Source organism: Lepidochelys kempii, chromosome 3 (assembly GCF_965140265.1).
Source record: "Lepidochelys kempii isolate rLepKem1 chromosome 3, rLepKem1.hap2, whole genome shotgun sequence".
In the NCBI taxonomy this organism is placed as follows: Eukaryota; Metazoa; Chordata; order Testudines; family Cheloniidae; genus Lepidochelys; species Lepidochelys kempii.
The window spans coordinates 165,001,196-165,021,885 of record NC_133258.1 but is presented as its reverse complement, the minus strand read 5'-3'; the positions used below and the strand labels follow the sequence as shown (position 1 = coordinate 165,021,885).

Here is a 20,690-nt window from a genome sequence, read left to right as displayed (position 1 = left end):
ATTTTGTGAAAGCATTTGAAAGGCTTTTGTTTTCATTCCAATCAGGAAAAAAATGAATTCTGAAACCTCGAAAGGTGTCGCAAAACAGAATTGTCACCCTCTGGCCAGCTCTACTTAGAACAATAGAAAAGACATCATTTTCAGATGGAAATTATTTTTCAGTTAATGGTGTCCCTTTTAAAGGAAAAAGGGAACATTTTCTTGGGGAAAACTCTTTTTGCCTTTTTAGTAGAGTTGTTGGAGAGATCCACACGCTTGCCTGAGTTCATATATAAAATTCTGGAAACACAAAATAGTCCTAATAATTCCCCCATTATATTTTATTCAGTGAGTAAATGCCATTTTACTTTCTTATATTATTATCTGTTGTCATCTCCATCTTGAAATGAGGAAGATCAAATTGATTTGAACAATAAAGTAATTTAATCAACTGGTTAATTGAAGCTGTTTATTTTTCAGGGTTTGCTGATATTCCTGTTGAGAAAATCAGTCCTTATGTTTTGCGTAGAACAACTCTAAACCTAAGAACCAGTCCCCATCTTGCTGCCCAAAGCCAAATATTGTCACTAAGTGCCCAAAGTTTACAAAAAGGCAGTTCAGATAATCTTGCCGAGATCTCTAAACTGACAGCTGGTGGCAGCAAATCACAAAAGGTAACTGATCTTAAAAATGTATCTAAATATGCAGGGCATGGGAAATCCACATTATGTATTTATTTATCCAGGTGAGTTTGAAGATATGCCATGGTATATCTGCCATGAATCTACTGAAGACAAGGTCATAAATGTAAATACAATGAATAAAGCTTGGCGTAACAAAGGTCTGGGCATAATGGTAAACTTAAAATTGTTGGTATGATCAAATCTGTGATCTCATGCCAAGTGCTCATTAACTTGGTAAATGGAAATGAGGTAAATCTTCCTACTTTAATGCTCAAATGCACAAATATTTGATTATTTCTTGAAAGACCTGGATGCCTAGAGCAGGGGGGGTATGTGTGCATGCGTATATGGATTACACGCAAAAGCACTCAAAAGTTCGGATATGCCAGAATTAAGGCTCCTTGTCCCAGTCTCTCTGCTCAGCCAGTCCCAGTTTTCCTCTCCTCCCCTTAGCACAGTATAGCACTGCTGTATTTTAAAAGTGATAAATATAAACATTGAAGATTCTTGCTTTTAGAGTGTGTCTGCTAATTCATGCTATTCAGTCACTTGGAATGGGTCTCTCACTTCCTGCTGGTAATTAACAAGGTTCTCCCATACCACTAAAGCATGAGATTTTTTTTTGTTTATGTTGCAGGTAGCTGATACTCAACAGTGCCAAGCGGAAACAGCTATTGAACCCATGGAATCTAGTTCAAGATCTCCTCTTTGCATAAATAAGCAAACCACAAAAGCTGTTGCTGGGATCTGTAGGGAGAATCTTAACACACACAAAGGCAGATGTTCCCTGAGCACACAAACATTGCCTGATCAAAATGAACAAGAAAAAAACTGTATGGTACAGTAAACCTGCAGTTATATCACTTCAGATCAAAATAACCTTTGGAAGATAAATAGTTTTCATGACTAGGTATGAAAACTATATGCCCACTATTTTTTGTCAAAAGCATTTGTATACTACTTTGAACACTAAATCATTTTTATAGGACTTGTTGTTAGCTTTACTGACATAGATATCAGTAAGTGTTATGTTGAAAGAATGGACATATCCATTTTTATTTCTCAATATGTTGGTAATGTAGGTGATCATTCTACAATGTTCTGTAAATAATTCTATAGAAACTTGTCTGAAATAAAGTTTAATAGAAATGCAGTTAAATACCAAACCACACATTACATTACATTAGCAGTATGTGTGACCATGTCTTTTCATGATAAGATCTACCCATCTCTTTGGAGGTCGGCCAAGTGATCATTTCAGTTCCCGTGAGTACCACTTAGCGACAGCTGCAGTCCATCGATTGTCAGTGAGCCTCACTATATGCCCAGCCCATCGCATTTTACTATGCCTGCTCTCAACAACAACATCCTGCACTCCACTCTGCTGTCTGATCACTTCAAGGAGACTCGGACGTGGATTGAAATTCCCAGAATTCTTCTTTCCATCGCCTTCTCCATGACAGACAGTTGCTGCTCCTCTGTCAGTGCCTGTGTTTTGCTGCCGTACAACATTGCAGTACGGTTGAGTTGAAGAGGCTGGTGCATGTTGCCTTGTTGATTTTTCCTTGAGGACATCCTTGATGGAATTGAATGCGCACCGACATGCTTTCTTTCTTTGCGAGAGTTCACCATCCTGATCATGGCGCATGTTAATTTCTTGGCCCAAATAGACATATTTCTCTACTTCTTCTATTTGTTCTCCCTTGATTGTTATTTGGGCTATTGGCAAGGTATCAAACTGCATAAATTTAGTTTTGGAGTGGTTAATTTTCAGTCCAACTTGGCTGTTTTTTGTGTTGAGTTCTCGCAGCATTTTCTGTAGTTTGATAGTATTTTTGGCAATCAACACAATATAGTCCATGAATCCAAGATGGTTAAACTGTTCTCCGTTGATGTTGATTCCACCCTTCTAATTCATGTGCCTCATTACCATTTCAAGGCAAGCTGTGAAGAGTTTTGGTGAAACCATGTCGCCTTGTTTCACACCGTTCTTAACTGGGATGTGAAGGGGAGTATCAAATAAGGTTATATCTGTAGTGTCGTCAGAATTTGCTTCCTTTAATATTTTGATATAGTTTGCGTTGATGCCCTGCTCTGCAAGAGCATTCAACACTTGTACTGATGTCTATGCTGTCCAGCACTATTAATTTCATTGGGTGACCCCTGGTTCTTGTGTTATGTGAAGGAATAAATAACTCTTCCTTATTCACTTTCTCCACATATGATTTCTCAACATTTGCCTTGACAGCTACAGTCCACCTAGCAACTCAGTTCATTCATGTCCAACAGTATACATATATAGCTCCCAACTGAACTAAACGTACTTACCAAACCTATGCTACTTTTTGAAGCGCCAGTATTCAAAGGGAACACCAGACTGCCTTGTTGTGTACACCGCTGCAGTAGTTAATGCTAGCTATACATCACGCTCTTCACAAGAATTTACTAGTCCTGTAAGAATTTTTCTTGAGAAGGGGAAGAAATGCCTTAACACCATCCATCTTGTTGCTTTTTCTGCTTCTCTCTGTCTGCTGCTGGTAGTGATTGCACACAATTGTGTCACATGTTAAGGAGAAAATATTAATAACATATTAGGTGGAGCTGCTATCTATATCTGAAACCTGGGCAGATTCAGACATGTACATTGGAATATAATTCCATGTAGTCCTACAATTCTTAGAAGAAGATCAGAGAGGGAACTAGAACATGTGTACTAAACTGGATTTTCTTTACATTATGAATTACAAATGTGCTCATTTTATAAATGAAAACTTAGCCGACTAAGGTAAATGTGCCCTGTCCTGAAGAAAAACATTGGCCCTTGGTGTAGATTACAGCCCTTCTCTATAGATTTGCCCCTGTGACTGGTTTTGCCTGGCTGCTTCCTGTTCATTAGGACTTAGGCCAACTTGACCCTTGTAATGGCTTTAATTCCCATCACCACTATGAAGCAAAACATGTCCTACCTAGCAACAGCCTTATTAAACAAGATATACTAAGGTTTTCAATCCTCTGTGGAGAGTTCAGTTCAAAACAATTTTTTAAACTTTTTCTGGCAATGCTGATGAGTATTTATTTGGTTGTCTTCTATAAAATGTGGATTACAATATAATCTCAACCATGATAGTACTGAAATTGATTTTATAAACCCACAGTAAATTCCTGGATTTGCATCAAAATGGAACTGTTAAGATTGCGGTTCCAAAGATGATACAATTATATATAAAGCTTTTCAATGTCTAATGTGCTCAGAAACTGAACAGCACTTTGAAAAGCTAGAGGGTAGCTTTAAAACAATTCAGTATCCTCAAATATATTTGCATTGTTTTGTCTTCTTTAAATGCCTGACAAATCAATCTATATTCATAATTCAAGCTTTCAGATCTTTATGTGAATGCTTCTGAGACTGATCTGTTTACTGCAAAATCTGCAGCCCTCAATGTTCTCCTCTCTATGTCCCATTTTATAAATTAAATAGAAAAATGACAGATTAGTGAAAGTCTGTTTTCAATATTCCGTACTGTCTTCTGAGAGTTGCAAGTTCCTTGAAGGGAGCCACTTAGAGTAGGTGTGGAACATGATGTATATGCTTCTAATAACATTGCTGAAAAGACAAACATTTAACTTACAGGTTTCAGAGTAGCAGCTGTGTTAGTCTGTATTCATAAAAAGAAAAGGAGTACTTGTGGCACCTTAGAAACTAACAAATTTATTTGAGCATAAGCTTTCATGAGCTACAGCTCACTTCATCGGATGCATTCAGTGGAAAATACAGCAGGGAGATTTATATACATAGAGAACATGAAACAATGGGTGTTACCATACACACTGTAACAAGAGTGATCAGGTAAGGTGAGCTATTAAGCAGGAGGGCAGGGCGGGGAAAAACCTTTTGTAGTGATAATCAAGGTGGGCCATTTCCAGCAATTGACAAGAATGTCTGAGGAACAGGGGGTGGGGGTGAATAAACATGCGGAAATAGTTTTACTTTGTGTAATGACCCATCCACTCCCACTCTTTATTCAAGCCTAAGTTAATAGTATCCAGGTTGTAAATTAATTCCAATTCAGCAGTCTCTTGTTGGAGTCTGTTTTTGAAGTTTTTTTTGTTGAAGAATTGCAACTTTTAGGTCTGTAATCGAGTGACCAAAGAGATTGAAGAGTTCTCCAACGGGTTTTTGAATGTTATAATCCTTGACGTCTGATTTGTGTCCATTTATTCTTTTACGTAGAGACTGTCCAGTTTGGCCAATGTACATGGCAGCGGGGCATTGCTGGCACATGATGGCATATATCACATTGGTAGATGTGCAGGTGAACGAGCCACTGATAATGTGGCTGATGTGATTAGGCCCTATGATGGTGTCCCCTGAATAGATCTGTGGACAGAATTGGCAACGGGCTTTGTTGCCAGGATAGGTTCCTGGGTTAGTGGTTCTATTGTGTGGTGTGTGGTTGCTGGTCAGTATTTGCTTCAGGTTGAGGGGCTGTCTCCTAAGATCTGTGAGAGTGATGGGTCGTCCTTCAGGATAGGTTGTAGATCCTTGATGATGCGTTGAAGAGGTTTTAGTTGGGGCCTGAAGGTGATGGCTAGTGGCTTTCTGTTATTTTCTTTGTTGGGCCTCTCCTGTAGTAGGTGACTTCTGGGAACTCTTCTGGCTCTGTCGATCTGTTTCTTCACTTCAGCAGGTGGGTATTGTAGTTGTAAGAATGCTTGATAGAGATCTTGTAGGTGTTTGTCTGAGGGGTTGGAGCAAATGCGGTTTTATCGCAGAGCTTGGCTGTAGACAATGGATTGTGTGGTGTGGTCTGGATGAAAGCTGGAGGTATGTAGGTAGGAATAGCGGTCAGTAGGTTTCTGGTATAGGGTGGTGTTTATGTGACCATCGCTTATGAGCACAGTAATGTCCAGGAAGTGGATCTCTTGTGCAGACTGCTCCAGGCTGAGGTTGATGGTGGGATGGAAATTGTTGAAATCATGGTGAAATTCCTCCAGGGCTTCTTTTCCATGGGTCCAGATGATGAAGATGTCATCTATGATGGGCAAGTAGAGTAGGGACATTAGAGGACGAGAGTTGAGGAAGCATTGTTCTAAGTCAGCCATAAAAATGTTGGCATACTGTGAGGGCCATGCGGGTACCCATAGCAGTGCCGCTGATTTGAAGGTATACATCGTCCCCAAATATGAAATAGTTATGGGTGAGGACAAAGTCACAAAGTTCAGCCACCAGGTTTGCCATGACATTATCAAGGATACTGTTCCTGACGGCTTTTAGTCCATCTTTGTGTGGAATGTTGGTGTAGAGGGCTTCTACATCCATAGTGGCCAGGATGGTGTTTTCAGGAGGATCACCGATGGATTGTAGTTTCCTCAGGAAGTCAGTGGTGTCTCAAAGATAGCTGGGAGTGCTGGTAGCGTAGGGCCTGAGGTGGGAGTCTACATAGCTAGACAATCCTGCTGTCCGGGTGACAATGCCTGAGATGATGGGGCATCCAGGATTTCCAGGTTTATGGATCTTGGGTAGCAGATAGAAAACCCCAGGTCAGGGTTCCAGGGGTGTGTCTGTGTGGATTTGGCCCAACTTGATTATTGCTGCAAAAGGTCCCCCCCACCCCCGCTCTCCTGCTTAATAGCTGACCTTAAGTGATCACTCTCGTTAACAGTGTGTATGGTCACACCCATTGTTTCATGTTCTCTGTGTATATAAATCTCCCCGCTGTATTTTCCACTGAATGCATCCAATGAAGTGAGCTGTAGCTCACAAAAGCTTATGCTCAAATAAATTTGTTAGTCTCTAAGGTGCCACAAGTACTCCTTTTCTTTTTATTTAATTTACAGACACTTAGGCAACCATCCAGACCACATTAACATGTTCTATATTTTGGTTTTCATTGTCCTACATCTTTTAGAAGCAAATGAGACAGAATTGTTTTTTTCCATTGATTTGCACTGAAATAAGTATTCGTTTTTATTCTTTCAGGCTTGTGCTAAGTAACTCTCAATACACTGTGCTACTACTGATTTTTCAAAGTATGAATGGCCTGGATTTATTATATAATTGAAAAATAACCTATCAGTAGTTTTGGTCAGCAGCGATCAATTAGGGTCCTCAATTCTTCTGAGAAAGTCAAAAAGAAATATTAGCACGAGTGTATTAAGCAAAACACAAGAAGTAATTCTACCACTCTATTCAGCACTGGTAAGACCCCAACTGGAGTACTGTGGCAAGTTATGACACCACACTCTGGCAACGAAGTGGACAAACTGGAGAAAGGGCCGAGGAGAGCAACAAAAATGATTCAAGGTCTAGAAAACGTGACCTATGAGGAAAAATTGAAAAAATTGGGTTTGTTTAGTCTGGAGAAGAGAAGACTCCCATGGAGGTGCCACTCCAGGGGTCGCTGGGGCGCTCCCCCCCCCTAGGGGTACTGCTAGGGGAAAAACTTCCAGTGTATGTGGCGAGCACGCACACCTATTGTGGAATAGACAAAGAACACCAGTTACAGAAAAGGTAACTGTCTTTTCCCATATATTCGGCATTGGTGAGGCCTCATCTGGAGTACTGTGTTCAGTTTTGGGCCCCACACTACAAGGAGGATGTGGAAAAATGGGAAAGAGTCCAGCAGAGGGCAACAAAAATGATTAGGGGGCTGGAGCACATGACTTATGTGGACAGGCTGAAGGAACTGGGATTGTTTAGTACCACTCCTTCACCCTCCTTGGGTCACTTCCTACTGGTCTCTGTGTTTGTCTCCCATGAGTCTTCGGAGTCTCCCTGGACAGCTGTGCTGGCTGCCTTCTCTGACTCCTCCAGTTGCCCGAGTTCAATTGGGCCTGGGGAGGCTCTGATTCCCGATGCAGTCAGGGGCTGTGGCTGGCCTACTGCAGAAGCTTCCCAGATAGGTCCTTCCCCTGCAGCTGCCAGCCCAGAATGAGCTGGGCTTCCTCCCTTTATACTACAAGAACATTTGGAGCATGCCCAGTCCCACTGAGGAGGTGGGACTTCCACTGTCAATAATATGGGCTTAACCCTGTCTGGGCTAGTGCAGGGTAAGCAGACCCTGTCACACAACCCCTCCCAGCTTGGTATCAGCCGCATACTTTTATAAGTGAATTCTCTATGCCATTATCTAAATTATTGATGAAGATATTGAACAGAACTGGACCCAGAACTGATCCATGCGGGACCCCATTAAATATGCCCTTCCAGCTTGACTATGAACTGATAACTACTCTCTGGGAATGGTTTTCCAACCAGGTATACACCCACCTTATAGTAGCTCCATCTAGGTTGTATTTCCCTAGTTTGTTTATGAGAGGATCATATAAGATAGTACCAAAAGCCTTACTAAAGTGAAGATATACCACATCTACTGCTTCCCCCCCATCCACAAGGCTTGTTACCCTGTCAAAGAAAGCTATTCGGTTGGTCTGACATGATTTGTCCTTGACAATTCCATGCTGACTGTTGCTTATCACCTTATTATCTTCTAGCTGTCTGCAAATTAGTTCCCTCATTATCTTTCTGGGTACTGAAGTTAAGCTGACTGGCCTGTAATTCCCTGGGTTGTCCTTACTTTCCTTTTTATAGACGGACGCTATATTTTCCCTTTTCCAGTCTTCTGGAATCGCTCCCATCTTCTATGACTTTTCAAAGATAACCAAAGATAGGTTCCAACATGTTCTGGAGGGCAGTCACAAACAAGTTCCCCAGAGACAAAAGGCTAGCCCATGGCTCAGCCAGGTGTTAATGAGCTCAAATGAACAACCCCCTGTGTAAGTGGCCACGCTTTGGCAGAAGAGAGGTATGGGGGAAAACATCTACATTTTGACAACAAAGTAGTTTGTTTCCTGGCCAGACATCAGCTGGAGATGATACTTGTGCAAGAGACAGGGCTATAAGAGGAGATGGCTGATGCCTCAAATCATCTCTCCCTTGCTCTCTGCCACTGGCATCATCCACACCTGAAGAACAAAGGAAGTAGCACTGGACTGGGGGTGAGATCCTGACTGAAAGAGGTTCACCCAGTAAGACTGCTGGAACATGTGGTGAGAGAGAGATCTTTGCTTTTTATTCACTTAGCTTGTTAAAAGGTAAAACACAACTAATTCCTAACTTATTTCCTTGTAACCGATTCTGATTTAGATGCCTCATTACTTGTAGTAATTTAAAATCTATCTTTCTATTGTCAATACATTTGTTTTGTTGTTTTATCTAAGCCAGTGTGTTTGGACTGAAGTATTTGGGAAGCTACCTAACCAAAATATTTAGGATTTCTTCACAAAAAACCCCAGCAGTTCATAGAATCATTGAATATCAGGGTTGGAAGGGACCTCAGGAGGTCATCTAGTCCAACCCCTGCTCAAAGCAGGACCAATCCGCAACTAAATCATCCCAGCCAGGGCTTTGTCAAGCCTGACCTTAAAAAAATCTCTAAGGAAGGAGATTCCACCACTTCCCTAGGTAACGCATTCCAGTGCTTCACCACCCTTCTAGTGAAAAAGTTAGTTTTTCCTAATATCTAACCTAAACATCCCGCACTGCAACTTGAGACCATTACTCCTCATTCTGTCAACTGCTATCACTGAGAACAGTCTAGATCCATCCTCTTTGGAACCCTCCTTTTAGGTAATTGAAAGCAGCATCAAATCCCCCCTCATTCTTCTCTTCCACAGACTAAACAATCCCGGTTCCCTCAGCTTCTCCTCATAGGTCATGTATTCCAGTCCCCTAATCATTTTTGTTGCCCTCCGCTGGACACTTTCCAATTTTTTCACATCCTTCTTATAGCGTGGGGCCCAAAACTGGGGACGCTACTCTAGATGAGACCTCACCAATGTCAAATAGAGGGGAATGATCACGTCCCTCGATCTGCTGGCAATGCCCCTACTTATACAGCCCAAAATACCATTGGCCTTCTTGGCAACAAGAGCATACTGTTGACTCATATTCAGCTTCGTCCACTATAGCCCCTAGGTCCTTTTCTGCAGAACTGCTCTCTTGCCATTTGGTCCCTAGTCTGTAGCAGTGCATGAGATTCTTCCGTCCTAAGTGCAGGACTCTGCACTTGTCCTTGTTGAACCTCATCATATTTCTTTTGGCCCAAACCTCCAATTTGTCTAGGTCGCTCTGTATCCTATCCCTACTCGCCAGCGTATCTACCTCTCCTCCCAGTTTAGTGTCATCTGCAAACTTGCTGAGGGTGCAATCCACGCCATCCTCCAGATCATTAATGAAGATATTGAACAATACCGGCCCGAGGACCGACCCGTGGGGCACTCCGCTTGATACCGGCTGCCAACTAGACATGGAGCCATTGATCACTACCCGTTGAGCCCGACAATCTAGCCAGCTTTCTATCCACGTTATAGTCCATTCATCCAGCCCATACTTCTTTAACTTGCTGGCAAGAATACTGTGGGAGACCATGCCAAAAGCTTTGCTAAAGTCAAGGAATAACAAGTCCACGGCTTTCCTCTCTTCCACAGAGCCAGATATCTCGTCATAGAAGGCAATTAGATTAGTCAGGCATGACTTGCCCTTGGTGAATCCATGCTGACTGTTCCTGATCACTTTCCTCTCCTCTAAGTGCTTCAGAATTGATTCCTTGAGGACCTGCTCCATGATTTTTCCAGGGACTGAGGTGAGGCTGACCGGCCTGTAGTTCCCCGGATCCTCCTCCTTCCCTTTTTTAAAGATGGGCACTAAATTAGCCTTTTTCCAGTCATCTGGCACCTCCCCCGATCGCCATGAGTTTTCAAAGATAATGGCCAATGGCTCTGCAATCACATCCTCCTTATGATTTGCTGGGGATGAGAGGGTTTAATATACTCACTTTTCATAACTGCTGAACTAGGGAATTGGGAGAAATAAGTTTCTCACTTCAATTGGACATGATTGGCCATCTGTGCATAGGGGGACCAAAACTGAAACTGCAAGTCAAGATGGAGGTGTACTGCTAGAACAGTCTGAGAAGCTTACACAGCAGCTGGCTGGTGCCTTGTATTAAAACCATTATTTTCAGTTCCTAAAGTCACATAAAAATAGAAAGGCAACTGAATTGACTAGAATGAGATTATGTCCTTAGTATGGCTGCGAGAGCCTCTGTAAATGTGGCCTCGGGTCGGCTCCTTCATATTTGGGTAAACTGAATTCTGGGTGGCAGCACTCTGAGACGGACTGCATAAACATCTGGCAAGTACTATGCCTGTTGATCCTGTGCTACAGCTGAGATTGATACCAGTACTCTCCTGTCTCGGAGGGTGGAGTGAAGCTCAACTTGTAAGAAGCTTTGAGCTGCTAAAATGAAAGATGCTGCAACTGCGAAATGTCATTGGGCATTTCCTTCCATTTTGTTTCCGAGCACACATCTTTTACTGTGAGTGGAAACGATTTGATTACAACCTGCCTAGGAACTAATAGACCATTTTCTGTCACTGCAGTTATAGCTGTTGCATCTAGTATATTCTACGAATTTGCTGGGAATGCTATTCTCCTGTCCTCTATCCAAGCTGGCCCTGTTGCTCGGTTACTCTTAGCAAGCAGAGGGAGTTCACAAAATTCTTATTTTGTCTTTAGGACACTGGAGAGATTTCTACGAACTCACCAATTCAGCAGCCAGTATTGTACAGCAGTTCCCGGTCAAACATCTTACTCACACTGCTGGATGATGAAAAGTACATCATTCAGCACTCCTATTCATTCTTTCCTCCCCACCCCCCAAATTATTTGAAAGCCGTGTTAACATCTGATTTTTGGCAGTACATCATTACTTTAAAATATGCCTTCTATGCTAATTTCTCTCTGTACTCAATTGGCTTTAGAAAAGCAAACTGGAATAAGGTTTCAATCAGTGTACATACTATTTTTGCCCTCACCATCTCATTCATTTATATCTTTTAGCTCATTAAAAGGAGACTCAGTGACTGGATATCTTTCTTTTTATTCAGCACCTTTCATCTACAGGCCTCCCAAAGAGATTTGCACCCCACTATTCAGACTACATAGCCCAGGTTCACTTCAATCAGCAACAAAATGCAGCTAGTGCTGGGGTGAAATATAATAGCCATTTAACAGAGTATAGCAGCAGTATAGAATAGTGTGGCGTGGGAAGTGAAAAGTTCTACCGTATCAAGTTGAAACTGCAGAGTGAGTTTAAGTAAGCGAAATGTAACTACTTGTGGCAGAAGACTATCCTCATGGCATTTTCTAACCAGAGAATAACCACAGCATGTTGATGAAAGAATTGCTGGACATTCTGTGATTGTTCCGGGGGAAACAATTTTAACAGTCTATCAGCACCAATGTGCTTTCTATCTACACTAGAACGGCAACATGGCTAGCAGCAAGAATTCTTTTAAAGAGGTGTAATTGTAACTGCTGGCAGTGCTTGTGAACCACTGCAAGCGTTGTTTTTTTGGTGTGCACAGACACATGGTTTCTTACCAAGCATGGTAGATGTTTGCAATTCCAAAATTCTCTAGTGTAGATCAGATTTTTCTGTGCTATCCTGTGACCAACTTTCGTCCACTGCAACCTTACAAGTTATGGGATATGTGCTAAATGCATCTATGATCCAGCATAATAGGTGAGCAAGAGAAAAGATTGATTTGAAGGTGTGTCAACAGAAGGTTAGATTCCTTGCAGTAAGTGGACCCACCAATAGGTTATTCTTACAGACTAGTAAGGAGCCCTACTCATAGCACTATTCTATATTTAAATAGTGCCTTTCATCCGATGAAGTGAGCTGTAGCTCACGAAAGCTCATGCTCAAATAAATTGGTTAGTCTCTAAGGTGCCACAAGTACTCCTTTTCTTTTTGCGAATACAGACTAACACGGCTGTTACTCTGAAACCTTTCATCACACAGGCATTCACATACCAAGCTGATCAGTGCTATTTTACATACATAAGAGTGACAGATTCCAGAGAATCAGAAAGTGCTCTGCAAATGTAAAGTCTGATCCTACAACCTTTAGTCAACTTGCAGGACACTACTTGCATGAACTCATCTGGAGAGAAGGGTTGCAGGATTGGGCCCACAGGGCCTGATCCCACTGAAGTCAATAGGAAAACTGACTGCAATAGTAACTGAATGGCACAGAGGGATCACTATGTCCACCATCAAAATGCATGAAATGAGGCAAGTTTAACAGTATATAGCAGTGCTCTACCCTAGGTCAGGGCAGGCAGTGAAGAACAGTGTATCCATACAAAACCTCAAAGAGAATATAAATAAGCAAAACATAATCACTCAAGCTAGAATTTGGCTAGGACAGCAAGGATAATGCTCCTGCTCTTACAGAGAAGTACCATGGTATCATTAATGGGCATAAGATCCCTGTTTTTAAGTCTCATCATGAAGATGGAACCTCCAGCAGAAAAGTACCATGCTGGGGCCATTGCTTCTATATTGACTCCAAGAGAAGAGTTCCATTTACTGGCTCACTGGCAGAATTTTCTGCAAGTCAAAAAACTGTACAGAATTCTATCTGGTGAGGATACAAACTGCAACAGATCAACAGTTGGACACTGTTTTAGTTTCACAGCAGGAATATTTTGATATTTACTGTTATCTGTCTTTAAAATACCTCCGAATGCCACATCCAGTTACAGCATATAAGAAAACCAAGTTGTTGTTACCTTGGATTTAAACAATACCAGTACATGATGCTGAAAATGTTTGTTGTAAATGCTTATAAGTTTTGATGATTAAGCTGGTAATTAATGCTTTCACATATTTCAAGTTATGCTGGCCAGCAACTATACTTTCTTATATTGTGATCCCGTTAGCTCTGCCAAGCTAAGCAAGGGAGGGGTTAGTACTGGGATAGGGGAAAACCAGAGAACCCTAGGAGACAGTATTGAGGGATTCAATACAGGCATTCTTTTTTCTGCTTCAGTACTGAAGCAATGAGCCAGCATAGTGTTAGCACTGTGATTCTAGCTGGACCATCTTTTGGATATAAGGTACTAAAACTATGGTCCTGACCACTTATGACTATTAAAATCCCATAGTGCTTTCTGCAGGACGTTGAATATCCTACACAAATTCCAGATCTAGTAATTACTTTCTGCCTAGTTAAATGGCTCCCTACACTATCAACTAGGTGAGGCATTCAGCTGCCTATAATATTCTTCACTTCCTAGCCTAAAATGTTTAGTAACATTGCTAAGTGCTGTTTAACAGCTGCTGTGCTTCACCCCCAGGCTAGTTGGAGTGGTGTCTGGCTACCCTTGGTTGAGAGAGCACTTCAGGATCAGCTGAAATTAAAGGCATTCCATAAATGTCAGATATTGCTACACTGTCTTCTAAATCTATTTATCTTTTGGTTTCTATGACAAATTTCCAGGAAAGGAGTTACTTGGAATGAGCTGTTTTGCAGAAGAAGAGCCACCAGAGCCGCCCTGCCCCCCCCAACAGCTGCTGTTATTTACCAGCCATTTCACAAAATGGTATGCTGTACTTACAAACATATTGCAGCAGCTAGCTTAGGGCTAAGACTGACATTTTCCAGCTTGTTGAATTCCTAGAAGCCCTCTTTTTGGCTCCTAACATGAGAAGATACGTTTTTTTTAAAGAAAATTTCCCATGGATGTTATGGCTTCTTGAATTGAATCTGAGCATGGAACAGATTTTGAGAATGATCTTCTGTATCGCTAATGTACTTCTAAGGGTTAATGGACTCCCAAATTTAATTTTTGATCGGGGGGGGGAAAGGTAAGCAGCCCTTAAGGCAGTAATTTCCAATCACGATGACCCTTACTGCAGTAAATAGGGACAATGTCTCTCCATAAAAAGCTGTCAGAAAACTCCTGAATTCCTTAATGTTAAAGATAAAAGGCTGTCATAAAGCCCAAGGAAACATCTATGAACTTCCAGGGCTGGAGAGGTGCAAATAGTTTGGAATTATGTGCTCCTCATAATTGTAATTATCATGCAAGAACATTAATTCCAAAGGCAAACAAAATTGCTCCTCTGAAGTATTTGGCTGAGCCTGGGATGAAAGCGGTGTCAGGGTGGAGACTAGTGAAGGGACTGAACTCCATCAGACAGAGTACTTCCTTTTGTGCCTCCACTTGCCACTGATAAATACATAGTCTATATAAATCAGCCACTATGGCACTATTTGTGGGTGTTTTATTTTAACACTTCTTAAATATTTTAACTTCCTGTGGCTCCAGTGTTTGTCCTTCTTTCACTTTCCTTCCCAGGATACCTTGTAGTGTATTGTTCCCTGTGTCATTCTACACACTTTCCCTCCCTCCCAGCTTTCCCATTCTCCTCTTTCTTTTCTAACCTATCTGTTCAAACTCTCATCTCCCCTATCATCCACTAAAGCACATAATCTCCTTCCCTAACTTGGCTATGATTCTGCTCTATCTTGCCTCTTCTCCAGAGGTTGGGAGGAGGCTACTGTTGCTGCAGATGCTTGTTTCCTCATGTAATATGGCTCCACTCACCACACTGGTGGCTGCTGCAGTTGTATTGGGGATTAGCTTCGCAGATCAGTATGCCCACTCCTGGTGGTTCCTCACCTGCCATCACTTCTGCTCTCAGAGCCCACATTACTCCAAGGACTACAGCATTATCTTCATAACACAGTCCTCCAGCCATGTTATGAACTGTGCTACCCCATTCCAAGGGCAAGGGTTGCAGTCCAACTGTCCCGCCATTTCCACAGTGGTGACTGCAGCCAATTGTCCAGCCACTTCCCTGTGGCCCAGCACCTTCTTCACCCTTGCCTCAGCCTGCAAAACCCAGCAACCAGTCAGGAACTGTTCTCTATCTCCCCTGATCCTTGCTAGCAGCACTGCTCTGTCCAGGGTGATAGCTTCCTTCTGCCTGCCAGGCACCCAGTTCTTCCTCCGTGAGCACCAGGGAGTAGCTGATCTTGCCCTGCCCTGCAGCTCTTCTTATATGGGCCTGCTGTGCCCAGATTGGCTGTTCCTTGCAGCTCCTCCTGCATGCTACTGTGGGGTGGATGCCCTATCACACCTAGTAAATAAGAGGAAGAGCTTCAAGCCAAATTGGGTGGCATATGAGGCTCAGCAGAGGCAAGTTAAAAGAACAATGGGCAAGGCCACCCAATTCACCTTAGCTCCCTGGTGATGCACACATAGCAAGGGTCCATAGTAGGTGCTGTTTCTATGTTTAGGTCTGAGGCATTGTGCTGTACATTCAGCTGCCATCAGGAATAGAGAGATCCACACTGACTTTGGAGAGTATGTGTATGGGAGGAGCTGACCAGCCTTGTAGCTTAAAGAAGTAACCACCCTACTAGTCAAATGACTAGTTGCCTAGAAGTCCAACTGGGCTTGCAGACATCCTCTGGAAAGGGTTGTGTGTCTAAAAAGATGTTAAGTGAAAACAAATGCTTTGTTTTAAAGACAAATAGAAACTGAAAGTGGAGAAGATCTAGATCATCAAGGCACTGCCAATGCAGGATTCTTCTCTAAAGAGATGATGGGGACTATGCATTAAAGTCTCAAAGTAAGTGGGCTTCCATCACCTCCCTTGTGTGGGGATGGAGGGTAAGCGAAACTATTCTCCAATCTTATCTGTGTCAGCAAGTTTCTGACAAAAAGAGTACATTTCTCATTTATTTAATCTAAGCCTTATTTATACCCTTTTATATGATACCTCTCCCTCCTTGGTGTTTACACTTTTCAAACTCGTCTAGATGATCTTGCTGTTCCCCAGCAAATACTGCTTAGCCAACCTCAGTTATACCTGACATTTTAAAAACTCTTCCTTATAAATCAATTCCTCCTCTGCTCTAATAATTTTTGTTGTTCTTTTCTGAATTCACTCTAGTTAGTTAATAATTTTGACAGGAATATGCCCAGACCTCAACTTCTTAGTCTGGGGACAGTACAGTAAATTCTTGGGTAACAAATACAGTGCAGTGGGATACAATAAAAAAAAATCCACTACCATTTAAGGACCCTATCCTTAGAAGTGCTGAGTGTCTCCAGAGAGGAATAAAGCCCCCTCCAGTTCCCACTGGAGTTGACGGTGCACAGTATCTCAACATATGGCATTCAGGATCTTGTAGGATTAGACCTTAAGCAATATACACTCGGCATTGTCTAGTCAGGACTAAATTACAGATCCTTTCAATTTAATGCATCACTTCAGAAAGTTCCTTTGTCTATGAAATTAACCTAGAATTCACTAACTTCAGCTTTGATTGTTCTTCAATAGCCTTTTCCCTGCCTACTGACTGTCACTCAGACTAATGTCTAAACTGCTACCAAAAACACCCATTCTAGCTGAATTGAAGCACTTCAAAAGACACAAAATTACGTTTTGCATTCCAATTACTTTGTAATTATCTAGATTGCTATTTAATCTTCATGCAAGGCACATGGTTTAACTCCCACATAACCCACTGTTTAAGAGAGTACACCAGGCAGCACTCCAACACTATGGAAACAAGTAAGCAAAGACAGCCCTACAGTTTTAAAGGACATTGCATGCCAATTCCTCAAAAACTGATTCTACTTGAATCTATTGCAGCAGTGTGAGTTTTAAGCAGCAATACCCTAAACCTTGCGTCATTAACTCCAGTTGATCATTAAACCCTAGGAAATTCCATGTATTAAGGTCTTAGTCATTATTGTTTGTTTGTGTGATATTCAGTTTAGCTCTGTTATTTATATATATTCTTATAACATGCACCGTATTTCTGAAGAATGAATGCCTGGTGCATCAATAATAAATACTATTAATTTATACGTGTCTCTTCCTTTCATCTGAAAAGATGCCAACGCACAGTACATAAATACACAAAGTCATACTCAAAAGGGCACACTACACACTGAACTATAAGGGGCTTTGAGGGTATAGAATGTTGGTCAAGGTTATAGTGACTAATCTTTTCTCCTGTGAAAGGACCCATGAAGTCTTAGTTGTCCAGTCAGAAGAGAAACTCAATTTTTAAATTTCTCACCCAAGGGAACCCCATGCAGTGAGCTGTATGAATACCCTGTCATAGAATCATAGAATATCAGGGTTGGAAGGGACCCCTGAAGGTCATCTAGTCCAACCCCCTGCTCGAAGCAGGACCAATTCCCAGTTAAATCATCCCAGCCAGGGCTTTGTCAAGCCTGACCTTAAAAACCTCTAAGGAAGGAGATTCTACCACCTCCCTAGGTAACGCGTTCCAGTGTTTCACCACCCTCTTAGTGAAAAAGTTTTTCCTAATATCCAATCTAAACCTCCCCCACTGCAACTTGAGACCATTACTCCTCGTTCTGTCATCTGCTACCATTGAGAACAGTCTAGAGCCATCCTCTTTGGAACCCCCTTTCAGGTAGTTGAAAGCAGCTATCAAATCCCCCTTCATTCTTCTCTTCTGCAGGCTAAACAATCCCAGCTCCCTCACCCTCTCCTCATAAGTCATGTGTTCTAGACCCCTAATCATTTTTGCTGCCCTTCGCTGGACTCTCTCCAATTTATCCACATCCTTCTTGTAGTGTGGGGCCCAAAACTGGACACAGTACTCCAGATGAGGCCTCACCAATGTTGAATAGAGGGGAACGATCACGTCCCTCGATCTGCTCGCTATGCCCCTACTTATACATCCCAAAATGCCATTGGCCTTCTTGGCAACAAGGGCACACTGCTGACTCATATCCAGCTTCTTGTCCACTGTCACCCCTAGGTCCTTTTCCGCAGAACTGCTGCCTAGCCATTCGGTCCCTAGTCTGTAGCGGTGCATTGGATTCTTCCATCCTAAGTGCAGGACCCTGCACTTATCCTTATTGAGCCTCATCAGATTTCTTTTGGCCCAATCCTCCCATTTGTCTAGGTCCTTCTGTATCCTATCCCTCCCCTCCAGCGTATCTACCACTCCTCCCAGTTTAGTATCATCCGCAAATTTGCTGAGAGTGCAATCCACACCATTCTCCAGATCATTTATGAAGATATTGAACAAAACCGGCCCCAGGACCGACCCTTGGGGCACTCCACTTGATACCGGCTGCCAACTAGACATGGAGCCATTGATTGCTACCCGTTGAGCCCGACAATCTAGCCAGCTTTCTACCCACCTTATAGTACATTCATCCAGCCCATACTTCCTTAACTTGCTAACAAGAATACTGTGGGAGACCGTGTCAAAAGCTTTACTAAAGTCAAGAAACAATACATCCACTGCTTTCCCTTCATCCACAGAACCAGTAATCTCATCATAAAAGGCGATTAGATTAGTCAGGCAAGACCTTCCCTTGGTGAATCCATGCTGGCTGTTCCTGATCACTTTCCTCTCATGCAAGTGCATCAGGATTGATTCTTTGAGGACCTGCTCCATGATTTTTCCGGGGACTGTGGTGAGGCTGACTGGCCTGTAGTTCCCAGGATCCTCCTTCTTCCCTTTTTTAAAGATTGGCACTACATTAGCCTTTTTCCAGTCATCCGGGACTTCCCCGGTTCGCCACGAGTTTTCAAAGATAATGGCCAATGGCTCTGCAATCACAGCCACCAATTCCTTCAGCACTCTCGGATGCAACTCGTCCGGCCCCATGGACTTGTGCACGTCCAGCTTTTCTAAATAGTCACTAACCACCTCTATCTCCACAGAGGGCTGGCCATCTCTTCCCCATTTTGTGATGCCCAGCGCAGCAGTCTGGGAGCTGACCTTGTTAGTGAAGACAGAGGCAAAAAAAGCATTGAGTACATTAGCTTTTTCCACATCCTCTGTCACTAGGTTGCCTCCCTCATTCAGTAAGGGGCCCACACTTTCCTTGGCTTTCTTCTTGTTGCCAACATACCTGAAGAAACCCTTCTTGTTACTCTTGACATCTCTTGCTAGCTGCAGCTCCAGATGCGATTTGGCCCTCCTGATATCATTCCTACATGCCCGAGCAATATTTTTATACTCTTCCCTGGTCATATGTCCAAACTTACACTTCTTGTAAGCTTCTTTTTTATGTTTAAGATCTGCTAGGATTTCACCATTAAGCCAAGCTGGTCGCCTGCCATATTTACTATTCTTTCGACTCATTGGGATGGTTTGTCCCTGTAACCTCAACAGGGATTCCTTGAAATACAGCCAGCTCTCCTGGACTCCTTTCCCCTTCAAGTTAGTCCCCCAGGGGATCCTGGCCATCCGTTCCCTGAGGGAGTCGAAGTCTGCTTTCCTGAAGTCCAGGGTCCGTATCCTGCTGCTTACCTTTCTTCCCTGTGTCAGGATCCTGAACTCAACCAACTCATGGTCACTGCCTCCCAGATTCCCATCCACTTTTGCTTCCCCCACTAATTCTACCCGGTTTGTGAGCAGCAGGTCAAGAAAAGCGCCCCCCCTAGTTGGCTCCTCTAGCACTTGCGCCAGGAAATTGTCCCCTACGCTTTCCAAAAACTTCCTGGATTGTCTATGCACCGCTGTATTGCTCTCCCAGCAGATATCAGGAAAATTAAAGTCACCCATGAGAATCAGGGCATGCGATCTAGTAGGTTCCGTGAGCTGGCGGAAGAAAGCCTCATCTACCTCATCCCCTTGGTCCGGTGGTCCATAGCAGACTCCCACCACTACATCACTCTTGTTGCACACACTTCTAAACTTAATCCAGAGACACTCAGGTTTTTCTACAGTTTTGTACCGGAGCTCTGAGCAGTCATACTGCTCCCTTACATACAGTGCTACTCCCCCACCTTTTCTGCCCTGCCTGTCCTTCCTGAACAGTTTATAACCATCCATGACAGTACTCCAGTCATGTGAGTTATCCCACCAAGTCATATTTTAGTACTTTGTGCTTAGCACAAGAGGGCCCTATTCATTGACTGGCAACCTCTAGATGCTACCAGAATGCAAATAATAACATAGCAATGATGGAAAGATACAGCAGTTAGCCAGTCTGACGCTGCTAATCATTTAGTTCTTGGGCATTCTGACCACTAATGCAAGCGCAGAGGACACAGGTTAGAGAAGATGGGCTTAGGGGAATGCGGTCTCTTTAACATTCTCCCTTTTCATTGCCTTTGAGTCTCATTGGAAAGCTGTTTCTTCCAGGGGCAGAGAATT

General features: G+C 42.7%; 1 protein-coding gene across 3 annotated transcripts in view; it reads left to right on the top strand.

Annotated features, from left to right (window-relative positions):
• The window catches only part of CENPF (centromere protein F), a 68,284-nt gene extending 65,396 nt beyond the window's left edge, over nt 1-2,888 (top strand). For 2 of the 3 annotated variants that reach the window (XM_073338916.1, XM_073338917.1), the window contains exons 18-19: nt 460-653; nt 1,300-2,888. In XM_073338916.1, coding sequence (XP_073195017.1) covers nt 460-653; nt 1,300-1,509 — 404 coding nt within the window. In that variant the 3' untranslated portion in view covers nt 1,510-2,888. The remainder of the gene's footprint in view (nt 1-459; nt 654-1,299) is intronic. The other variant, XM_073338918.1, reaches the window with a different exon arrangement.
• Nucleotides 2,889-20,690: the final 17,802 nt, after the last annotated feature.